The sequence below is a fragment of the Aphidius gifuensis genome, linkage group LG3, assembly GCF_014905175.1.
Source record: "Aphidius gifuensis isolate YNYX2018 linkage group LG3, ASM1490517v1, whole genome shotgun sequence".
Classification (NCBI taxonomy): domain Eukaryota; kingdom Metazoa; phylum Arthropoda; class Insecta; order Hymenoptera; family Braconidae; genus Aphidius; species Aphidius gifuensis.
In genome coordinates, this window is record NC_057790.1 from 18952228 (window position 1) to 18971555 (window position 19328).

Below are 19328 nucleotides of genomic sequence, written 5' to 3' on the forward strand. Positions count from 1 at the left end.
AGAAAAAATTGCTTCTGCTCACAGTCCCAGTGAGCAACAGCATAATGAAAAAAAAATTTCATTTAAATTTAATTTTAAAATGAGTATTATTCATATGAGTATACATCAAATATTTAATCAATATATAGTTTTTTTTTTCATTGTTGTTATATTGAACATAAGCATGGTAACCATGTGGAGAGTGTTGTTATTCAAACGCCCCCACCCCTCCCTATAAACATACCCACGTAGATGGTAGATTCATAATATAATAAAAAAAAGGAACATACGGTTGTTCATATTAAAACACATATACACACACTATGAATTGAAAGTGACGTTATTTAAATAATACAAAAAAAAAAAAAAATTCACCTGTTTCACAAGCTTCGTGTGTGAGAACGATGAGTATACATACTCATTGCAGGTATGGAATATACATATAAAGTGACAAACTATAGCACTTTTTGAAAGGTAATATAAGCCCTGGCGAACCAACCAACCAACCAACGAAAGTGTAATGCTTGAAAGATGTTGCATATAGTAGATTGTTGTTGTTGTAGTATTTTGTCCGGTAAAAAAATAAAGGAGAGGGAGTTTTTATTATAAAAAAAAATAAAAAAAGAGGTGGACAACGAGAAATTAAATAGTAGTGGGGAAGGGAGTTAAGAAGGCATAATCAAACATCAACACACACAACTACTCCATAAAGTTGTAGAAGGTAAAAAAGTAAAAAGTCTATTCAGTCAAACCGCACCCATTGTAACTGATTCATCTATATATTTGTGATTATGTTGATATATATATATTTTTTTTCTTTTATTATTTAACGTGATAATAATCTTACATTGGAATGTTATCAGTAATACATCAAACAATATTTAAAAAAAATTCATATAATTTATTTTAACATCAATTTAAAAGAAATGAAAAATAAAAATATTTGTTAGTGTATAAAAGTATAAAGACGCTTTGCAAAAATAATTTTTTAATTTATTTATATCAGTGTCTATTAATAAAAAATTAATTTGACAATGATATATCGATAAAAGTGAATTTATATTTTATTATTTGTGCAATAAAGTTGGAATAAATTATATTATTATTTTAAATATTTAAAAAAAGTTATATGTGAGTGTTGTGATGAAGATGCGAGTGTTATGGTTGTTTTTTGTTTTGCTCATTGTTGTTAATTGTGATGATAATGATAATGATGATAATGTTGATGATAGTGATAATAATAATAATGAAGTATCAACTGATTTACCATCAATATATTATACTGAACCATCAAGTTCTGGTGATAATGATGCTAAAGGTTTTACTGAAATACCTGGTGGACATATTGTTCGTAATAAACGTGTATTGGAAAAATCAAAAAGTCCATATTTATTGCGAGAAGATCTTTTTATTGAACGAGAGGGTAAACTTGTCGTTGAGTCTGGTGTTGAAATCCGGTTTGCACCAATGATAGGCATCACTGTTCGTGGTATCCTCACTGCCAAGGTAGAATTTAATTTTTTTTTGTTACATTCAAATATTTCGATGGCATCTGGTATTTTTTGGTGTTCCTTTTTATGGTATTTTTTTCTTTATTTCCTATGTTTTTTATTTATTTATAAAAAAGAGGAAAACGTAGAGCTATATAGAAAAAATAATAGTACCTTGATTTAGTACTAATGGTTGTGGATAATAGTACAGCTAAAGAATGTTCTTTGTTCATTGATGTGGAAAATTATTAGATATAAAGAGTGGGTGGTTTAAAAAGATAAAAAAAAAATTATATAAATAATTATAAATAATAATATTTATATGGCAAAAAAAAAAAAAAAAGATTCATCACTTTGATCATACTTTTAGAGAAAATTATTATAAAATTTTTCCGGAAAATTTATGAGTCATTTTTGGTTTTTTTTATTTTATTTTCATTGATAATAATCATCTTATCTTGAAAATTTAAAGAAAAATTTACTAAAATCATGTGAGTAATTTTTACTTTGAAATTTGAAAAATTCCCAAGAAGAAATCAAGCTTTGTAATTTTTTTTTTTTTTTTATTAAATTTCGCCATGGGATATATTTTTTATTGATATATTTTTCAATATAAAAATGCATCTTCATGATTGTTTATGTCTTTGAAAGGTTGTTGATCTTTTACTTTTATTATTATTATTTTTTTTTTTACTGTGCCAGTTGTATCCCATTGTGTCAAGGTGTTTTGGTCCCTTTAAAATATGTTTATTCAGATAAAAAAAAAAAAAAAAGATAAATTATACTAGAGGGATTCCCTTTACTATACAACCTGACATCCCGGAAAAGCCTGACTCAGGTACCCTCCCATTGAAAAAAAAAAAAAGAGGTCATTCAATTCTAAATTTATTTACTCCAAAAAAAAATAAAATAAAATATAAAGAAACAGTCTACGTATATTATGAGAATTTCTTGAATCAATATAATTTTTAATACATCTATTTAATTAATTAAAATTAATTAAATGATAGTTGTAAAATAATTATAAATTTTTTTTTGTTTAAAAATAATTTAATACTGTTAGTGTTTCTCACGTGTGAAACTAAATTTATAATAATTTTTTTTTTATAATAAAAATTAAAAACAATTAAAGCATATTGTTTATAAATTATAAAATAGATAAATATTTTTTAAATTTTTTAATTAAATATCTATACTTTAATTTGATAAAATTTTATCTTTCTTTTTTTTCATTCATTTATTTATCAATAATCAATTTATTAATTAAGAAAAATTAATATATTAGTCATAAAATTAATACGGGATTTTTTATTTTTCGCTATTTTTTGGTGTGAACATATTTTTATCATTTTTTTTTTTTTTACCTTATCGTTGAATCGTTATCATCAGCACGAGCTGTGTGATATAAATATTTTTTTTTTTGTTTAGTCAGTGATAGGGGGAATCCACAATATGTGGCCCATATTTAGTTTGCAATGAACAAGTGTATTTAACACCAATGTCACAATGATAAAATAAAAAAATAAAAATAATATGATTCACTTTATAGAAATTTGATCTTTCCGGTAGTAATAATTGGAGAAGAAAAATATTTTTTTTTTATTTGCAACTCACTATTTATTTATTTATATACAATATTTTTATGATCTTTTGTATTATTTTATTTTTCAAGTTTTGGTCGTTGCACTCTTTAATTTATGTATATAGTTTTTTTTTAAACAAGAGAATGAAAGTTTTTATTTTATTTTTTATTATTCATTTTTAGAAAGTTTATATATTTTTTTTTTTATGATTCTTAAAATTGAAATATATTATTTTTTTTATTTTTAAAATGACAAAGAAAAAACGTTAAATATTATTTTGATAAATAAGTTATAAATTTTTTATTAAATAATTAAGAGGTAATTTTTAAACAAATTACTGTTTGGTTTTATCAAGTTCCCAATTGATTAACCGCTCGCAGTCATCAAGTATCATCTAAAAAAAATATTAAAATAATAAATAAAATTATTTAATAATTATTGATAATTTATTTACATTAATTTCTTGATATTTTAATTTATCCCATTGCTGTGCACAAAGACATTCAAGTACATTTGGCTCTAATTCATTTGCTTTAAAGTTTGAATTTTCTAATCCACATGGCATTGAGAAAGCATCATCACCCTGAAAAAAACCCAACAAAATATTTTTAAAAAACTTTGAAATATATTTAAAAAACTACAAATTTCCTTGTTTGCTTACTTTAATTAATAATATTTTACCAATAATTGAAAACATAAATAATCCAATAACAATAGTTTTCATTTTGTCTATGTTATATATTTTTAACAAAAAAATTATTGAAATAAGGAAAAATACAACTGACCAACTTGCTGTTAGTAAACTAATGACAATCGTATTATTTTTTTTTTATTATCACATTTTTTTTTTGTGACGTAAATTTAATTCAAAGTAATAAATAATAAAGTCAAATAATTGCTCAACTGCATAAATTTATGTCATTATTATCTGATGTTTTTTTTTTTTATTTTAAAAATAATTTCAAATTGAAACCGAGTTAAAAAAAAAAATAAGTCAATCATCATCATTATATATTAAAAAACAATATAAAATTATTATTATTATTTATATTATTAAATTATTATCTTAAAAAAAATCAAACAAAACATTTTCCATACTTTTCAACATGCATTGATTGAATATTGTATTTTTTCTTATCTTTAATTTCAAGTTGATAGTGCCAAAGTAAAAAAGAAAAAAAAAAAGTCTGACGAATGCATAAGAGTGTTTCTTGATTTGTGAATCATGCTTGTTGCATTTATATGCCTCATCGATGAATCATTTTTAAATACCAATTCCGAAAACTGAATTTTATCATCAATTTGTTTTTTTTTTTATTTTTTAATAATTTATTTTTTAAATATAATTTGTTTTTATAATTTTTTTTTTTTCATAGTAATTTTTAAATGATAGTTTAACTACTGTTTATATTTGTAATAATAATAATAATTTTTTATGTACAATTGTACCTGTACTCTTTGTCTCAAAACACCTACGATTATAAATTATTTTTTTCTCATGATTATTTTCCAACGTATAAATCTCTGGATGATTGCAAACTTTTATTACTATAGTTTGTGCAAGTTTGTTTTTTATTTTTATTATAATAATGCATTTATATAAATGTATATAGTAAAATGATGCGGTATATTGAAATTAAAATTAAACATTTATACTTGAAAATACGGTTTGAGAATGATCAACTTTTTCGATAACCTACTTTTTTTTTTTTTTTTTCTTCTATTTGATCAGATACGAAGTTATTTCCCCATCATTAAACATGTTACACGTGTTTATTCTATTCTCAAAACTAACATTAAAAATATTTAAAAAAAAAAAAAAAATTCAAATTATTTAGCTTTATTAACAATTGGTTTAATTTTTTTTTCAAAAATAAATTTATTTAATTTTCATAATTAAATGAGTTGAGTTGTTTATTAAATAGAAAATGAATTTTTTTTTTTTTTTTTTATATATCTTCAGGGTCATCAATTAAACAAGTATTTATGTCATATTTATCATTGAAATTTTTTTTTTTTATATAATAGAGTGAATAAAAAATTGATTAATTCACTAAGTATTTTACGGAGCTGAAATTAGAAGACAAACTGGCAGTAGAACCAGGAAAGAATTAGGGCATAGTGCCCTGCACAGTATACTGGAAGTGGAAGTGGGTGGGAAAGTTGAATAAACGCTATTTTTCTATGTTTTTTCTTTTTTTCCCCACGAATTATATTCTAAAAAATTTAGACTTCCTTGGTTACTAATTCTAATCAATGTATTTGATTACTCTCTAAAACTTAGTCGTGACAAAATAATTCTAAAAAATGTTTCCACTGCGCCAGACCACCATAAACGCGATTTTTCTATGTTTTTTCTTGTTTTCCCCACGAATTATCTTCTAAAAAAATTATATTTCCTTGGTTACTAATTTCAATCAATGTATTTAATCATTCTCTAAAACTTAGCCGTGACAAAATAATTTTAAAAAATGTACCCACTACGCCAGACCACCATAAACGCGATTTTTCTATGTTTTTTCTTGTTTTCCCCACGAATTATCTTCTAAAAAAATTATATTTCCTTGGTTACTAATTCTAATCAATGTATCTAATCATTCTCTAAAACTTAGCCGTGACAAAATAATTTTAAAAAATGTACCCACTACGCCAGACCACCATAAACGCAATTTTTCTATGTTTTTTCTTGTTTTCCCCAAGAATTATCTTCTAAAAAAATTATATTTCCTTGGTTACTAATTCTAATCAATGTATCTAATCATTCTCTAAAACTTAGCCGTGACAAAATAATTTTAAAAAATGTTCCCACTACGCCAGACCACCATAAACGCAATTTTTCTGTGTTTATATCTTAATGTCTGTCTCAATGTTTATAAAAAATTTCGTTTATAAAAAATGTTTATAAAAAAAACATTTAATTTTTCGTTGGACATTGAAAAAAGTTTTTTTTAATTTTCGCAATTTAAGAAAAATGTTTTTCTCAGTGATATTTCATGTATGATGGTAGAAGTGTATAGTTATTGACTCAAGCAAACGACCAACTTAATATTTAGCTGCGTTAATTACCGTAACTCTGGTATGCTGCATCAATGTGTTAGCCGTTATACTTGTTTTTTATAAAAAAAAAAACTACTCTCGGTCTGGTTCGCACGTTGTTATATTCTTCTTTATTTTATTCTTCCATATGTATTTTGTTTATAATTTTATATTACACTATTGTATTTATATATGAAATTATATCTTATAAATTTCCTGTGTTAAATCAGCATCATTCTCATCCATGAAAAAATTTGCAAAAATAATAATCTCACAATTTTTTTATAATTCAAAATTTAATTAATTTTTAATTAAAGGTTTTATTAAAAATTAATTTACAAATAATATATTATTATTATAGATATATGAAAATAAAATTTCAAAGAATTTTTGATTTTCGTTTAACGGTGTGAAAAATCATTGTTCCGGAAGACTTAATTATAATAATTATATGAACCTCATTTTTTCCTTTTAGATTTTATATACCCATTTGTAAGACATATCGGTTAAGGATTTTTTTATTATTAAACCGCAATTAATTACCAGCTTTTGCTTAAAGAGTTTTATTTGAAAAACAAAGGCTATATTTTACTTACCAAATGGTTAATTTATTTTTATTTATTACTTGTTATTTTTGAAAAGAGAATAATACATATTATTATTATACTTGTATTGTTATATAAAGATTTATTGATAGACAGGTGGTTTTAACAATGTGTCTTTCATCAAACAATACACATATTTTTATAAATATTAAATTTAAAAAAATCAACAGTAACAACAAGCCAACCAAGAAAGAAATAAAAATAGAATTATTATTGAAAATTATATACTATATTTTTTTTTGCTATTTAAAATAAATTTATTACACAATTTTTTTTATTACAAAATAAAAAAAATAGGTAGATATATATTTTTCGAAATTTTATGTGTAATTAAAACTATACCAGAGAATTACAGAATCCCGCAAGATATTATTTTTATAAAATGAATCGAGAGTAATGAGTAAATAATTACGAAAAAAATTCGAATTGTAATTTATAAATCTTATGAAATTCTATGAGATGAGTGAAGAGGTATCCGGATTGTTTATCGCGTTAAGGTTGTTGAACTACTGTCTTGTAATCTTATCTAAAAAATAAATAATTAATTAATTTAAAAGCAAAAAAAAAACTATGAAACTACACGTGTACAAAAGTGCATTCATGAACGACTAAAAAATAAACAAAAAAAATAAATGTTTGTCGACAATGAGAGCCCGGTTTCTGGAGTACCAAGCGGAAAAATCAGTGGCCCGAAACTCCATGATACCGGAAACTGGATAAAAAATAAAAATTAGATTTTTTAAAAAAAAGAGACGTTTTTATTTTTAATCAAAAAAAGTATTTTAAAATTAAATAAATAATCAAAGCTATTGACGGATTTAAAATGTTGAAAAAAAAGATTTTTAACATTTTTTTTTTTATTAAAGTTTATTACTCCAAGTATATTAAATTATTTAATAACAAAATAAAATTATTATTAAATATATTTTCGGGAATAATATTTTTAATTTTGTCAATATCAAATTTGTCTGGTGGTGTATAAAATAATACAGGATGTTGGGGCTTTCTGGACAGGATATAAGAAGCCATTGTTAATTTTAATTTTATTTCTTCAAGAAACAACAATATCAAATTTCTATCCAAGTAAATTTTTATTTTTCTTATCTGTCTTTTTTATTTTTAAAAAATTAAAATAAATAAATTTATAAATTTTTGAATAATAATTTATAATTCTCTATATAAAATGATCGCGTGTTTAAAATTATCGTCAAATATGTATTATGCAATTTTAAATAATGATGTCATAATGTTAACTTTTCAATACCGTCAAGTATCATCATCATCATCATCATCAGCGTTACACTCTAATTACTCTCATCTAAATTTTTTTAAATAACGGTATTCAATACCAAACACACAACATACTTCAATAGACACAAAACAACAAGAAGAAAAAATTAAACAACAACAACAAAGAACTCATATAAAATGAAAAATATATTTACACAAATATATTTTTAAGCTAAATATTTAACAGTCATTATTTCATCATTTTATTTTACACATTAATGACGTGGCATTACTTGTTTACAAAGAGAAAAAAAAATAATAAAATTAATAACAAAAAAGAAAGAAGACAAAAGTGAATGTGAATTAAATATTATAAATTATCATTATTAAATATATTATGAAATAATAATTTTAAAAATTTTAATGATTTAATTTTAAATGGTTTAATTAGATCTCATGTTGTTGATGATAAATTTAAATTATAAAATATTGTTTAAATTAAATAATTAATTTATTGCAATGAAGTAATGATTTTTGTCTTGTTAAAATAGGAAGTAAAAAATGTCTTAATATTATTTCAAGAAATTTTATGTCAAGTAATAATTAGAAAGGAAAAAGACACTCTAGCTAAATAAATGAATGAATGAATGAATGATTCATCTTCACCGCCTTCGTCATATATAAAACAAGAGTTAAAAGGTCAATTTAATGTACTTGTGAATAACGACAAACTTTTAACCTGTGAACTGGATTAAACCCTTTTTATTGACCAAGCAAATTGTCAATTTTTTTTTTATTTTTATTTTTAAACTTGTGCCCTTTTTTATTTGTAATTTAATTTAATATTGTTAATGAAAATTTAAATCTTTAAAATATTATGAATGAATGAAGGTTGTTTGAAAAATTTGATTTTTCTTTTTTTTTTTTTTTCTTTCTAGAATTTTTCTTTGTTGTTTAAGTTGAGTTTTCTTTGTATAGGTGTGATATTTTGTGAAAATTAAATTTTTATTATTATTATTGTACGAGGCTTTATAAACACCCGGAAAAATATTTTATTTAGTAGTCGTGTTTGGAGCCCCGGCAAGGTACAATCGTTTTATCTTTTATAAAATTAATTTTTTCTTTTTTTTTTTTTCGGTGATAACTGTGCTTTGTAAAATTTTTTTGTGGTTTTACAATGCTCTAATTAATTTGTTTAATATATATATATTTTTTTTTTATTCGTTATTGTCTTTTAATTAATATTTAATTTTTACAATAATTTAATTTTATTTATATTCATTTGTCGTCAAGCAAGAAAAAAAAAAAAAAAAGAAAAATAAATAAAAATCGAAGATTAAAATTTTAACTAAATATTTACTTTAGAGAATAAATTTTAAAATATTAAATGATTTAATTTAAAAATAACAACAATTTCAAAACAAAAATATTTAAATGAATTTTTATTTGATTTCAGGGTGAGCCGGAGGCTCCAATAATATTAACAAGTTCAAAAGAGCCATCACCATCATCATCAAGTCAGTCAGAAACGAGATTAATTCGTCTTGTTGATGGTCCATCAACATTAGAAGGACGTTTACAAATATTTCATCGTGGTAGTTGGCGTTCAGTATGTACAAATTCACGTAATTGGACGCGAGCAACATATGAAACAGCATGTCGTGAATTGGGTTATCAAGGTGGTCGTTGGTCAGGTTGGATTGATAAATTATGGCCATCAAAACCACGTTTATTATATGAAGATCCACAATGTCATGGTACTGAATCATCACTTCAAGATTGTTTACAATGGTCAAATCGTCAACTTGGTTCTGGTGTTTGTGATTATCATCCAGATATATCAATATCATGTACACAAAAACATGATGGTTCATCTAAAAATACAAAAAATTGGCGTGGTATTAAATTTGAAAATGCAATATATGAAAAACCATTAATACAAGAAAATACATTTTATATTAAAAGATCAAAATCAATAATGCGGCATATTACTTTAAAGTACGCTGGTTCCGGAAGAGATTATAATGTCACGTCTGCGTTGCACGTAGAGGGTGTTCCGCCGCAAATTGATTCTCTTATAATATTAAATTCAGCATATAATGGTATTAATATAACAACACCAGATTCACCAATAATTATAAATAATTGTACAATTAAAAATAATAATGGTTATGGTATATTTATGAATAGTTCAACTGGTTTAGCACATATTAATAATTGTGAAATTATTAATAATTATGGTGATGGAATTAAATATATTCATTATGATGAAAGACCAGATGATAAACTTGATAGAAATAATATATATGATTTATGTACATTTCCATCAACAACAAGTCAAACATTTCCAATAACAATATCAATGGAACAATCAAAATATTCACAAAATGATAAAATATGTTCACAACGTATATTTACACGTTATGGACATGTATTAACATTACAATTTTTACAAATGAAAACAGATCGTAATGATTCTGGTAGTATTATGATATATGATGGTTTAAGTGAACATGATAAATTAATAGCAAATGTTAATATACGTAATAATACATTACCACAAAGTATAACAACAACAAAACAAGAACTTTATATACAATTTATTGCACAATCTAAAACAAAAATTATTAATTTTATACGTATATCATCTGGTTATAAAAAAAAATATGATTTAAATATAACAAATAGTATTATTGAAGGTAATAATGGACGTGGTATTGGAGTTGAAAATTTACGTTCATTATTACATGTACATGGTACATCTGTATCAGCAAATAATCATATTGCTGGTATTCATGTGTTGAATGGTGCTGCTGATATTAATATAACATCAAGTAGAATATCATATAATAATGCAGCTGGTATTAATATTACAATGACTGGTGGTAATCGTAATATATCTAAAAGTATTATATCATCAAATCAAGGATATGGTTTATCATTATGGTTAAATGATAGTTTATCAAGTGAATATTTATCATTTAATCAAACAACAGTTGTTGAATATTCAAATATATTTAATAATAATGATATTGGTGTATTAATTGGTAATTCAACTGGTTTATCATATGTTAATATAACTGGTAATAATTTTTATGATTGTCGTGATATTGCAATTAAAATACAAACAAGTTGGATAAATGATAATAAAACAACAACACTTAAATTACAAATTGGTAATAATATATTTATAAATAATAGTAAAGTTGGTATTGATATATCACCAGCATTAAATATTATTGGTAAAATTGAATATAATCAATTTCGTAAACATAAATTTGGTGTTATACATATTAAAAATTCATTATTATATGAAGAATTTAATGTATTACCAGCAAATATATTAATTCAATATAATGATTTTTTTATAAATTCAGGTATTTATGTTGTATCATTGGGTTTATCAACATATAGTGATTTACAATATTTATTATTTACAAGAAATTTTATAAAAGATAATAATATTAGTGAACCATTTGATTTATATAATTATCATAAAAAATTAATACCAAGATCAAGAGTATCAGCTGTTATTGTTGTATCATCAAGTAATGTTGTTATATTTAGAAATATAATTAGTAATCCAGATTCAAATTATGAAATTGGTTCACATCTTGAGGATCAAAGTAAAATAATTAATTGTACATTAAATTGGCTTGGTTCAAGTGATGAAAATAAAATACTTGATAAATTATTTTATCGTAAAGATCGTTATAATTTAGCTAAAATTGATTATTTACCATATTTATTACATGATAATAATCCAGCATCAAATATTAAAAGAGATGATCAATATTATGTACAACAATTTATAAAAACAGGAACAAATTTAATTGGTGGTGAAATTGATGGTCAATTAACATTATATAATGGTGAATATATTGTTGAACGTGATATTAATATACGTCCTGGTGGTAAATTAATACTTGAAGCTGGTGTTACATTAAAATTTCCACCAGCAGTTGGTATGATGGTTGCTGGTACTCTAACAGCACATGGTACTGATACAAATCAAATATTATTAACTTTAAAAGAAGAAACAAAAATTAAATCAACAAAAAATAATAGTACCAAGAATATATTTGATAATAGCAATAATAATATACCAATAAGATTACTTGGTGGTAATAAAACAAATTATGAAGGACGTTTACAAGTTAAAATTGGTGAAAAATGGGGAACAGTTTGTAATTATGGTTGGACAATAAATAATGCAGCACTTGTTTGTCATCAACTTGGTTTAGTGCTTGATCCAGATGATTGGAATTTTGAAAGATCAGATATTCCTGATGCAGGTAAAAATGAAGATATTATTATCAGTAATGTAAGATGCACTGATGATGATATTGACATAACAAAATGTAAATTAGAATTTTTTGATGAGTTTGAAAATTCTTGTTCACATGATAATGATGTTGGTGTTCGTTGTTTAGAAGCAGCTTGGGCAGGTTTACGTCTTGGTCCACTTGCAACAAGAACTGATCTTAAATATATTACAATTGAAAAATCTGGATTACTTGATTATACAACAAATGCATTTAAACCAGCATTACAAATTGATTTTTCACGTCATTCATTGGAAAATTTAAATATTATAAATAATTTACAAGATGGTATTGGTATTATTTATTCAGATATATATTCTGGTGATGCTATTAATACAATTGATAATTGTGATTTATCATATAATAGAGGTAGTGGAATTAGTTTTAAACAACTTGGTTTAAAAATACTTAATTCAAAAATTGAAAATAACAAAATTTCTGGTATAAGGCATAATCCAGCTCTCTCAGCAGTTAAGCAGAGAGAATTTGCTGGATGGTTCATGCAATCAACCAGTGCATCAGTTGATATAACATATAAACCAACAATAATACCGGATGATTTTATTAATAATAATTTAAATAATATTATTAAATTAGATTCATCAAGTATAATATATTTAGTAACATCTAAAATTAATAAAAATAATAATAATATTAAAATTAATATAGAAATTGAATGTTCACCAGAAAGAATAATTGGTATACAATTATTAAATCCAATTGAAAATAGAAGTACTGAATCAATAATAATACATGATTCAAAAAGGATAAATTCAAATGGTAATATATGGAATTTAAAAAGAGATTTATCTGTATTTCCAGTATCATCAAGTTCATATACACTTATTATAGAATATGAAAGTGGTGATAATGCAATTGGTGGTGCTGTATTAGTATTAACAACAATTGAAGCAATACAACAAAATATTAAAAATCGTATTAAACAAGGACCAATACCAACATTAACATTAATTAATACAATTATAAAACGTAATAAAAATGGTATATATGCATCATATTATAATAGAAATTTTGATGAAATTGGTAATCATTTTTTACGTAAATCAAATGAATCAATACGTTTTATTAATTGTGATATATCAAATAATGAAAATGAAGCAATTAAAATATTATCACCATACTGGAATATTTATCAATCAAATATATCAGAAATATCAATTCATATTAATAGAACATTAATAACAGATAATGGACGTGGTATTTATCAATTTAGTCATGATATGAGACAATCAAATAATTTATTTCATTGGATTATACAAGATAGTACTATTGAAAGAAATAAAGATGGTGGTTTTAATGTTGCATTACCATATGTATGGCAATATAATGAAAATTTTACTCATTCATTATATTTTGATAATAATACATGGCGTGATAATTATAATTTTGGTATTATTATTGATGGACATTATGCAACATTAAATATGTCAAATAATAAATTTAATGATAATAAATGTAAACATGGTTTAATATCAATACGTGGAATGGAAAAAAAAATGAAAATTCATAATAATCATATTGAAAATAATAATGGTACATTTATGATTGAATTTAAAATTGATAGTCAATCAGAAATTATTGGTGAAATACCAGCAATATTTAATAAAAATTATGTTAGTAAAAATTATGATGGTTTAATAACAAATAAATATTATCAAAATACTGATAATAGAAATCATCAACAAATGTTTAATATACAAACATGTGTTGTTTGTTTTCGTGGTATACAAAAAGTAATAATAAAACGTAATATATTTGGTGATAATGCATTAAATTATGAATTACTTGCTGGTATTAAAACAGCTAAAATTAATAATAATGTTAATGTAGAAGAAAATTGGTGGGGTACATCAAATGATAATGAAATTAAAAAACGTATATTTGATTTTGATGATTGGAATAATCATGCTATTGCAAATTATCGTCCATATTTAAATAATAATGAATTTACAGCTGATTTAATAACAACAAAATGGGATATAACAACATCAATTGATATGGATAATTTAGGTGGACGTATTATTAATAATTTATTAATTCAATATCGTGATAAACCATATATTATTAATTCAGATATAACAATAATGCCTGAAGCAACAGTTATCATTGAACCTGGTGTTAAAATGGAATTTGCATCAAATGTTGGTATACTTGTATTGGGTACATTAAAAGCAATTGGTGAACGTGATAATGAAATTATTATGAGACCAATAGTAAAATCAAAAAATACAAATGATGATGATGATAATAATGATGTAACTAAATCATCATTATCTAGTAATAATGATGTACCAACAATAAGATTATGTAAAGAGGGTAAATGTAATTCAACAACAAATGAAGGTTTTATTGAATATTTTAATAAAACAACATTACAATGGATACCAATATGTGATTCAAGATTTAGTGAAAGAAATGCACAAGTTGCATGTCGTCAATTAGGATATAATTCATTAAATGTATTTGTATCACATGATAAGCGATATGAATTACATCCTGGTTCATTAACAAGAATATGGTCATGGCCTGAACCATTACAATGTTCTGGTAATGAAGAAAATTTAGATAATTGTCAAATACGTTTAAATGGACAATTATATGGTAAAAAATTAAATTGTCCATGGGATGGTAAATGGGTATTTATAAATTGTGGTAATGATTATAATAATAAAAATAATAATTATAATTATTGGGGTGGTATTAGAATTGCAAATAGTGAATTTGAACATCATTTTTATGAGCATAGAATGCATGATTTAATAACACATGAAACAATAAGAAGAGTTGAATCAATATTAAAATATATTAATATTGAAGGAGCTGGTATATTACATAATGAAAAATCACCAGCAATACAAACAGTTATGAAAAATCCAGAAATATTATTTGTTAATATAAATAATAGTGCATATCATGGAATAAATATAATATCACCAACACATACATTACAATTACGTTTTAATAAAATAAATAATGCATATGGTAATGGTATTAATTTATTATCATTAACTGGTGAAGGACGTGAAGCTGATGAAAGTTCATTTACACCATTAAAAAATATTAATATACCATATAATTTATTTAGTATGGTTGATATTTGTGATACAAGTAAAGAAATTGAAATTGAAGAAAGAATATTATTATATTATAAATATGATAATAATCCAGTTAATTGTATTAAAATATTTCGTAGTACATATAGAGCAAAACCAATTGGTTTTAGATTATTACAATTTAATATATTTAATTCAACTGGTAAACCAGGTAGAGCTGATGAAATAACATTATATGATGGTGATATATATAATATAACTGCTAAAAAAATTGGACAATTAAAATTTAATAGTAAAGATGAAAAAAAATTATTTAAAACAGATGGACCAAGTTTAAGTGTTAAATTATTTGCAAATGGTGCAAGTGGTATTTATGGTTTTATTGCTGAAATAGTTACATTACCAATATCAGCAATTGGTTTTAATCGTGATGTACAACATAATATATCAAATTCAATAATATCAAATTGTCAAGATGGAGCTATTAAATATTCAAATGCTGGTGAAGTTAATGCTATTGTAACAATTGAAAAAAATCAAATAATTTATAATTGTAAAAAATATTATGGTAATTTTACAACTTGTAAAGAAACAATATCAATGAATATACAAAATACACAATCATTATATTTTAGAAATAATTTAATACGTTATAATCAAGGTGGTTTATCAATAATATCTGATTCAAGAGGATCAGCAACATCATTAAAAGGATGGATATATAATAATTTATTTTCTGATAATTATAATGCACCAGTATTATCAATTGAAGGAAGAAAAAGTAGTCCATATCAAGAAATTACAATATTTAGAAATTATTTTATGAAAAATAATGCACCATATGATAATAATATTATATTAAAACAAGTTGTTAGTAATATGACACTCAATTATCTTCGTGCTAATTTGGGTCTTCATTTACTTGAAGTATCTGGTTTTGAACGTGTTAGATTACCAATTTATCAGACAACATCACATAATGGATTTTATAATAATTATGCTGTTGATCCATTTGGTAGAAGTACCATTGTTGCTGGTACACCTGGTCAACAATATGTTGATAATATATTTTTTAATCCAGATAATGATTATGAAATTATGACTGTCAATCGATCACTGTAAGTTTAATTATCTATTATTTTTTTTTTTATTTCTATTATTTCTTTTAATTTTATACTTACTTTATTTTCTTTTTTTTCATAAAATGCATGATCTATCAGAGTTGTCAACAAGGAATTGTATGATAAGTAAGTTTATTTATTCATTTAAAAAATAAAAAAGTCTTTTTGTTTTTCTCTTTATTCTTTGGGACTTTATTGTTTATTTATTTATTTATTTATTTGTAATAGTAATTTAATTTAATAAAATTTTGTATAATTTATTATTACAGTCATTTAGAAATGTGGAGATCTCATGTTGATGCTAAACATAATTGGTGGAGTTATAATGAAACATTAGCTGTTGCTGGAAGAATACGTGATCGTGAAGATTCACTTGAGCTACTTCAAGTTGATTATATACCATATCATATGAATAATAAAACAGTATTAAATGATAAATGTCCACCTGGTTGGGATTTAGTTGGTGATACATGTTATATTTATATTGGTGCACCAATGGATTTTTTTAGTGCACGTAAATTTTGTCAAGAAGCTAATGCATCAATGCCATTTATTGTTCCATCAACAGTACCATTTACAACTGGTAAATATTCAGCACTTTGGGAATTTTTATTAAAACAACAAGAACGTTTTTCATATTCTGATCTTGTATGGATACAAGATTTAGATAGAATTAATCAATGTACAACATTTACATATCAACATATTGAAATTGATAATTGTGATAGACCAAGTCCATTTATTTGTGAAATTGATCCTGGTATAAGAATTAATCCACTTTCATGGAAAGCTGATGTTGTTGCACTTGGTGTATTTAGTGCATGTACAATTGCTATTGCTTTACTTGCTATTGCAATTTGTTTTTGGATATCAAAATCAAAAAGAAGAAAAGTTGAACGTTTAGAAAGACGTAATTCAATAAGACAATCGCTACATTCACTTAGATCAATTGGATCAACAACTGGATTTACAGAATTATCCTACAGGCGCAAACCCCTTGCGGTAAGTTTGATTTTTAAATTCCTTTTTTTTACAAAATAAAGCCATTCCCATGTGCAATAAATAGTTTTAGATTAATTTTCATTTTGTTGAATAATTAAAATGACAATATTCAATGTTAAATTTCCTCTGCGAACAGCCAAAAAAGGAAAAACGTGTGATACTGGTTCCACCTAAACAGGTTAGATTAATAAAAAAATTAAGTTGTTTGTCAATAAAAAAAAAAAAATAGTATTCTTCTAATGTCCTTATTGTTGAAACCTGTTGATAAATATAATGTAATTTTTTTTGGCTGATTAATCATGTTGGTTGTTGATGTATTTAATTAAACAATTTAAAATTAATATATGTTTCTTTTTTTAATTATGTTTTTAGACCAAATCAACGGACACTCTTGCATCCAGATCAATGGATTATAAAAAAATGATGAATAATGGAAGTATTGATTCAATGGATAAATCTCAATTGAATTCATCAATAGAAGATAATCGAAGTTATGATGTATATGAATCTCATAATCCTCAATATTCACCAAGTACAAGTGATTTTAAAACAGCAACATCATCATCATCAACAGCAACGAAACAAACAAATCAAAAATATCAAGTTCCTCATGCAGATAATCCAGTATTTGATTTGGCATATCGTAATGAAGGATTTAGAAATCATTCAACATTTACATCACGTAATAATAGTAATTGGGCATCAATGGCAAATAGTGAAGTTGCACATGATGATACACCAACAGATCAAATAAATGAATCAACTTATTTAAATACAAATACATCAACATTACCACTTAATTCAAGTATTGCAATGACTGATTCAATATCTGAATTAAAACGTGATATTGATAATGCACCATATTCATATGAACAATATGGTCCACCACCAATAACACCTGGTTCAGAACCAGTACCAGAATATTTTATTCCTCCATCACCACCTCAGCCTTATTATTATGACGAACGACCACGTAGTGGTACATTACTTGAAACAAATTTAGATTGTAATGAAGATAAACCATTACGATCAAAAAGTGAAGCATTATTAGAGACAAATTTTGATGTTTATTTTCCAAATGAAACGACTGAACTTACTCAGTTATCTGCTAATTCTAGAAGCAAGAGTCAACCTCTTGAAACAGCAATGTAAAGTACAAACATAAAAAAAAAAACAAAAAAAAAAAAGATAACGAAAAATCCACGTAAATTATTAATTTAATTAAATTAATTATTATAATAAATATATATTGTTTAAAAATAATAATTATTGATTAATGATTAAAATTTAAATATTATATCAATAATTTTTATATACTCAATTTAGATGCAAAAATTGAATTTTTTATTCAATATATATTTATTATTAATAATTAATTTTAATTAAAATTAATAATTGGTGCCTTTGATTTTGTAAATATTTAACAATGTTTAGAATAGCAAGTTAGAATAAGTCAATCATATTTTTTATTATTATCATCGTTAGAACAAAAAAAGAAAAAGGAAGCGAGAGTTGAATGAATTCATAAAGATTTTATAAATGAATTGTTTGTGATATAGATTCGTAATTATATAGAGAATTAGTTTAATTGGTAATATTCATAATTGTATCAATTAATTGTGAGAATTAATTTGAGTGTTATAATTTATAAATAATGTTATTTTCCATGTTTGTTGGAAACTATTACATTTCTTTTTTTAAAGTATAATAACTCCGTCCAATTGATATTAAATAGAAATAATATTAATTAGGAAAATTGAATGATTGATATTGATACAAATATATAGCAAATTATCTCGAGTAAATGTGTATGCATTGATTAGTAAATAAGTTAATGAATAAGTTTAATAATCGATCAATTAGTTTGTAGCTAATTTAGGATA

At 23.7% G+C, this 19328-nt stretch overlaps 1 protein-coding gene across 2 annotated transcripts; it reads left to right on the forward strand.

Annotated features, from left to right (window-relative positions):
• Positions 1-611: 611 nt before the first annotated feature.
• LOC122852464 (protein bark beetle) lies at positions 612-19311 on the forward strand. 2 transcript variants are annotated; one of them, XM_044152268.1, is made up of 5 exons: positions 612-1485; positions 9380-16440; positions 16543-16569; positions 16713-17445; positions 17818-19311. In XM_044152268.1, exons 1-5 carry the CDS (start codon positions 1123-1125, stop codon positions 18595-18597), a joined length of 8964 nt encoding a protein of 2987 aa, XP_044008203.1. In that variant the 5' UTR covers positions 612-1122; the 3' UTR covers positions 18598-19311. The 2 variants fall into 2 exon arrangements, with proteins under 2 accessions (XP_044008203.1, XP_044008204.1); XM_044152269.1 differs by lacking the exon at positions 16543-16569 and having other exon boundaries at positions 1043-1485.
• The last annotated feature ends 17 nt before the right edge of the window (positions 19312-19328 follow it).

What these genes read in the sequence shown, in the direction of transcription:
- LOC122852464 (XM_044152268.1), top strand. Translation starts at nt 1,123, where the DNA reads ATGAAGATGCGAGTGTTATGGTTGTTTTTTGTTTTGCTCATTGTTGTT. An exon ending in ATGACTGTCAATCGATCACT is followed by an intron (nt 16,441 to 16,542) that starts GTAAGTTTAATT and finishes ATGATCTATCAG; the next exon opens with AGTTGTCAACAAGGAATTGT. An exon ending in AACAAGGAATTGTATGATAA is followed by an intron (nt 16,570 to 16,712) that starts GTAAGTTTATTT and finishes TTATTATTACAG; the next exon opens with TCATTTAGAAATGTGGAGAT.